The 6,881-nt window shown below is 34.7% G+C and overlaps 1 protein-coding gene across 1 annotated transcript; it reads left to right on the forward strand.

Moving 5' to 3' along the window:
* Positions 1-456: 456 nt before the first annotated feature.
* LOC100180516 (transmembrane emp24 domain-containing protein 5-like) lies at positions 457-5,364 on the forward strand. Its single transcript, XM_002130064.5, has 6 exons — positions 457-638; positions 1,368-1,546; positions 2,308-2,443; positions 2,569-2,720; positions 4,455-4,622; positions 5,155-5,364. The coding sequence occupies exons 1-6, from the start codon at positions 512-514 to the stop codon at positions 5,224-5,226; spliced, it is 834 nt and encodes a 277-aa protein (XP_002130100.1). The 5' UTR covers positions 457-511; the 3' UTR covers positions 5,227-5,364.
* The last annotated feature ends 1,517 nt before the right edge of the window (positions 5,365-6,881 follow it).

The raw sequence follows: 6,881 nt of genomic DNA on the forward strand, positions 1-6,881 counted from the left end.
TTCGTCAACAGACTGTACTTGCTTTTGTGCTAAACTTTTAAATATAGGAGAAGGGTTAATGAACTTACGGGCCCACGGTGACTTGGTATACTTTCTTTCAGTAAAAACGCCATATTAGCTGTGCGGTTCAATTATCCTATCAACAACGGATTTGATGAGGTTTAGACCTAAATCCTAGAACCCATGTCGTGCCACGCTGCGAGACCTCACCCACATAGAATATAAAAAACGGCAAAATTTAAATCCGTATATACTTAACCGCACCTATAGTGTCCTCATGGCTGTAAAATAGCCTTATATGTGGTGGAGCGCCACAATATGTTAAACTGCAAACAATATGGATTTCAACACTTGGTTTAATCGCTTTAAAGATTACCAGACTCGCTTTGGAAAGGATTTCCGTTTCTGATTACTCTATCCTAATGTTTCACCATATGCGAGCTACAAAACACTGTACGAGTAAGCAGAAAGCTGAATCACTCTTAGAAGACAGTGGAATTCTCAGAACGCCATGAAGATTGTTATCTTTTCGTTAACCCTTCTCCTAGTTAAAACTCTTGCACAAAATCAAGAAGAACATGATCCAGAGCATGAAGGTGGACACCGTCAAGTATTAGAACCGAATGAGATACCCGCAGGTAAATTCACGTTTCTTGTATATCTGCAACATTGTAGACTCAAAGTTGCAGGCTGTTTGCGTTTCTTATATGGTACAACACAATAATCTTTTAAGCGAGTGGTTTTTACTTTTTGTTGATTGCTGTTGGGAGCTTAAGTTAAATTTAATAACTCATGTACAAATAGTCATTTTACTCAGTCATTATGCACAATTCCAAAAAAAACATTCAATAGTGCACCATTTTTAATGTATCACCTCGTATACTTCCTCTTTACAGTTTTTTTCATTCTTAATTCTTTTGCGAGTCGGTGCGTGCTAGAGCTCTGTATATTATTAACTCGGATGTATTTCCACTAAACACACTCCATCTACTTCATATATTTACAGTAATTTAAAACGGAATTACAAACTAATGGAAAGTCGCGTAAATAGCAGAGATGGTGTGCGATTACAAAAATTATTCTATTCAATTTATAGTTTTAACAATATAGTATTTAAAAGCAACTTTTAACAAGTAGGGTGGGGGAAGATGGGACACCTTTTCGTTCTATTTCCGTAGTAAACAAAGAACATTTAAAGAATTATAAAACCGTATTCTTACCTCCTGTTATGACCGTTGTTAGTTCTTTAAAATACGATTAGGATATTTATATATTATTATGTGCTAAAGGTGTCCGTTCTTCCCCAACCCTGCTATATGTGTAAACCGAATTTAACATTTTCTAAACGCCACATTTTATTCTTGCAGATCGTGTCGCTGAATTGGATGCGACGTACAAGAATCATTTCGCCAACCAATTCTTCATGCCGTTATTGGCAAATTACCTTGTTCATGAATTTACATCTGACATTTATGTAAGTAGAAATGCAAAGGATTGCTATTATGAAGACTGTCAACCTGGTTCTCAATATAATTTCAAGTTCGAGGTAAGTCAATGAACATATATTCGAAAAGATTTGAGTCAATTTACCATCTTTGTAAAGTGTTCATATAGTAGGGTGGGAAAGATGGAACACCCTTAGCACATAATATTCATATGTCCTAATCGTTTTTATAATCAATCTTTTTTTATAATAATAATTAACAACGGTCTATGGAAGTCGTGGGGATACAGTTTTATAATTCTTTAAATGTTCTTTGTTTACTACTGTTACGTAAAGTGTGGTCCGGAACGCTGCTCTAACGGCCTACCGCGATTGACCAGGCAGATGTGGGATTTATTAACAGTTTAATGATAAAAACCAATATAATAAAACGATTAGAACGGTACGGAGCGGGGAAAGATGGGATACCTAATCACATTTTACCCATTATTTTCAAAATCAAAATATACGGTGTTTGGTTGCTACCACGATTTACTACTATATATCATGTATTTATTAGTTAACAATAATTCAAAAAAGTGTATTAAAACACACGAGGAGGTATTTAGCGATTCCCACAACAGGTGTAACTTTACCAATTCGAAAACATGCAGGGTAAGACGAGACGACAGTTTAAATTACTGGTTAATTTTGATCAATACATGAATATTTTATTAGAGATATACGTCTACCTTATACCCCAAAGCACAGTACTATAAACCTTTAATAGAATAGAAGATTTGTAGTTAATCGCTTATTAGTCCATCATGTTCGCAGACACTTTAGGTTTTAAAAATCTGAACTAAATGGTCGTGTTAATTTAGGTCAAATCAGGTGCTTCGGTAACAACCAACGGATACGTGAACGGTTACGTTACTCAACCAGATGGAACCGTTGTTCATCCAGAAAATACGGCTCCGTCAAGTGAAAACACTATCACAGGGATTTGTAGCTCTCACGGTACGCCAATCTACGCTTGCCACTATTTTTTATACATTTTTACAACAACTATATCCAGACATTCATTGCACAGATAGGATTGAAATTTATTCGCAGAGTTGAATTATTCCTTGTTTATCCTACAGGTGATTATGAGTTCTGTGTTGATAACACCGGAGATAGGTTAGCGGCGAAGAGAGTAGCAATACATATTGTAATGGCCCACTATCCAGAAGCGACGAGATTCCACGCGAAGAAACATCTCAGTGAGAATACAAGTATCAGCTACCATCTTTTCGTAAGTTTTTCAACTTACCCTTTTCATAAATATACGAGAGAGCATAGCTCTAATGGAAGGCCACGTGCATTGCGAGTTTGTTAAGAAAGATAGAAAATATACATATATAACAAACACTGCAAAGTTTGTCAGTTGCACTACCGTAATAATAGTTCGTTATCACTAACATCATTGCTACCTTGCGTTAAGTTAAGTTTACGTTAAACTAGCCGGTGTTTTGTTAGAATTAATTATGAAAATTTAACTAAAAGTAACATTTCTTCGGTTTGGAACAACGATAGAGGTTTTTGACGTATGCATGTGTATTACATAGCATACGAGACTTACAACACATATGCCATTGCTTTGTCTGGCTGACGCGAAGACTATAACTATCACTAATTTGCTCTTCAAACTTAACAACAATTATAGTGTTAACTATTGCGAAATAAATTGTTCTATAAAATGCTTATGTTATACTGCTTAAAACGATTAATTATAATATTCTAAATTTAAACAATTAATCACACGCTCTTTCCTTGCGACTGGCACAAATAGCACTGTAAGGTAAGATGGAATACGTTTACTTTTAGTACAAAATATCCAAAGGATGTGTTTAGGCAATTGTTCTTTGTTAACTATACCCAGTTGGACGGTAACAAAAGAATGAAAGCATGTCTCATCTTACCTCAACCTACTATACCCGCTAATTAGACTTTTTAGGAAGCGAAAATTTACACCATATACAATCATGTTTAATTGAAAATATTTCAACAATTTTTGTCATAATTTTATGATTTATTTCACTTTTTAAAATACCGCTTTCGTTTTTAACTGCCGAAAGTAATCGTTCACTACTTGCTAATTACTCAGTTTTAAAACGCAAGAAACATGATATAATTTATGAATATATGTTATGATTTTAGTAAAGAGAGTTCGGAATAAATGTAAAAGTTGAGAATTATAGTGGACTGGTGTAAAATAGGTTAGTTATGCACATATTGCTTAAAATCAAAACATATTGCGGGTATTTAGGTTATACCATGGATTTACTGTCATATTTTTATTGATTTAAACTTCTAATATATTACAAGATATTTTTACCATTCGCAAACAGGTGGGGTAAGATGGGACATTTGCTAAATTATATTAATAAATAATTTTTTATTAATTATATACGTAAAAAACATTGTACGAAAAATTTATTTATCTTGTTCCACACTGCTACAGTGTTTAATATGTAACCTACAGTCTGTTATTGATTAAGGAATTGGTATTGTTAGAATGATAACTGACGTAGGTGAAACGATTAATATAAATACCGTATCCTACAAATGTATTTAAACTTGCAATGTAATAAAAGAAAAAAAATGTTGTTGTTGGACTGTGAGAATATACTGTCGAATAATATATACTGCTCGTAACATTTGTTTTCGTCCATCATGAAATACGTACTCGTAAAAAAATAGATTTAAACAAATGATCTGATCTAAACCCGTGTCCTAACTTTCCCCACCCTATCCTACTATATTAGTACCTTGGGGAAAATGGAACACCTTTAACACACACTATCCAAATATCCTGATCACGTTTTAAACAATTAACAACGGTCTATGTGAGTCGCGAGGATACGGTATAATAAGTTTTTGAATGTTCTTTATTTATAACTAACAAATGGGACGAGAAAATAGAATGAAAATGTGTCCCATCTTCTCCCACCCTACTATATATAATCCAAATAAAATACAATTTCAGGACAAATCGTTCCAGATTGCAAACGATATTTCGTCTGTTAAACTGAAAACTGAGTCTATGCAAAATATGCACGAACGCGATTGGGATTTGATGAACACCAACCATGAATATGTTGCCTACACTTCGTTCACTGCTATCTGTCTCATGATACTTGTTGGATACGGACAGGTAATTTTGGCCTAAATAGATGGGTTATAGGTGTACTGTACAATAGTTCATATTGAATTAAACTAAAGCACACGAAAAACTGAAAGCATATTGAAGTTGTTATTTTCTTTTACGAAAATAGTTTTAATAATGTTTGATACACATGGGAATTATAGCATTCGTACCATTTTACCAGTGAATTAAAGTAGTATTGTGAGGAAAGATGGGACATCGTTTCATTATATTTTCTCATACCATTGGGTAGTAAACAAAAAAAAATTAAAAAATATAATAGCGTATATCAATGCTTCTTTAGACCGTTGTTAATAGTTTAAAACACGATCAGGATGTTTGGATAGTATGTACTAAAGGTGGCCCCTCTTCCCCCAGCCTACTACATGTGTATAACTAACGGCTGCTGAATCACCATACATAATCGATTGGTTGATGTTCTTTAACCAAGATAACTTATAAACGTAACAGCTTGCAATAAGCTTAATCTAAACCACAACTATTTCCTGTCATAGCACTTAGTTTAGACTTTTGTATACAGATACTGTCAATCAAACGAATGTTTCAAAGCAACGAGGTCGTCGCAAATGGGAAAACTGCATTACGGTTGTAATGTTATTATTGATTATTGTTGTGAATTTTACGAACGCATGTTTTCAAGCAACAGGAATTCATAATAGTAATTTAGGATAGGCCTTATTGGAACGCGCATGGCTAATTGTAAGAAGAATACACAATTTCCTGCTCGGCGTTTTGGAGTGCGTGCATCCATTGTTTTCGACTTCCATGTCTATATCTATAGCCCTCTGTGCATTATAGAAGTGAAGTACTAGTAGTTTCGGTATAGACTTTTAGAAACAGTCCGCGTGTTTAGCAAAATACAATATTTAGCTCAGCAAAGATTATAATAGTTTCACACATTAACTCTGCATGGATAAGAATTTTAGATTACTGTAAAGAGTTCCCATTAGGTTGAAAACTAGTTTATGATGCTGGTGACTGTGTTTGTACTTGTATTGGCAACTGTGGCGTTTAGCCAAGAAGCAGGCCCAAGGAAGTTAACAGGCGAGTAAAACAATACATTGTAGAGTGGGGAAGATGGGACACCATTTGTTCTATATTCCGGTCTCATTTCGTAATAAACAAAGAAAATTGAAGGAGATATAAAACCGTATCTTAGCGACTTTCATAGACAGTTGTTAATTGATTAAAACGGGATCGGAATACTTGGATATTAAGTACTAAAAGCGTCCCATCTTACCCCACCCTACTACAATATATTTCAAGCCTTTGGGTAAGCGAATTGGTAAAAAAATTACACAATTAGTCTTTATATTCTTCGAGTGCATGTGATTAACTGTGTTTTTGCGAACTACAAATGAATTAACTTAACATGTACAGCAGATTTGGCTGTTACACTTGCACATTCCACTTCTTAAGAAAAAAAAGGCCTACTGCATTATGTTGTTTTGGCGAGGGTATCGCGTATTGCACGATTTGATTAACATAACGTGGTAATGCTCAAAAGTTAATATCGAAATATATCGAATAAAAATGATATAATTACCGAACATACGTTACAGTGTGGCATATGAAATGTCGTACTAACTAATTTGTGAGTAATTCAATTTTGAACAGAACGCGAAATAGCACACGCAGTGTATTCTCGTCCGCATGCTACAATGTTCTTTGAGTCTCTATTGCGTGGGGCCCTTTCGCATGAGTTTGCAACGAAAATTGTGGTGCCTCGTGCTGGCAAGGAATGCCTGTATGAAGATTGTGAACCGGGAACGGAAATGACGGCTGGGTTCGAGGTAACTATACAACAACAGCATAGTTACAGGCCTGACCATATTATATGTAGGTTGAACGGCAAACGCATGTTTCAGTTTTATCTTTATGTTGATAAATTTAAAGAATTAAGGTCATAGTAAGGTGGGGAAGATGGGACACCCTTTAATTTTATTTTCTCGTCCCATTCGGCAATAAACAAAGACCATTCAAATAATTATTTAACTGTATATCCTGACTACCCCCATGGACTGTTGTTAATTGTTTAAAACACGACTAAAATATTGGGATATTACGCGCTAAAGGTGTCCCGTTTTCCCCATCCTAATATAAACTCTGCGTTGATGGGTGTAGCATAGCTTAAATTGGCGGTAGTGTGTTCAAAACTGACTTATAGTAGGGTGGGTTAAGACGGGGCACTTTAAGTACATAATAACAAAATATCTTGATCGTATTTTAAACAAATAATAACGGTCT

The sequence above is a fragment of the Ciona intestinalis genome, unplaced genomic scaffold (genome assembly GCF_000224145.3).
Source record: "Ciona intestinalis unplaced genomic scaffold, KH HT000281.1, whole genome shotgun sequence".
Classification (NCBI taxonomy): domain Eukaryota; kingdom Metazoa; phylum Chordata; class Ascidiacea; order Phlebobranchia; family Cionidae; genus Ciona; species Ciona intestinalis.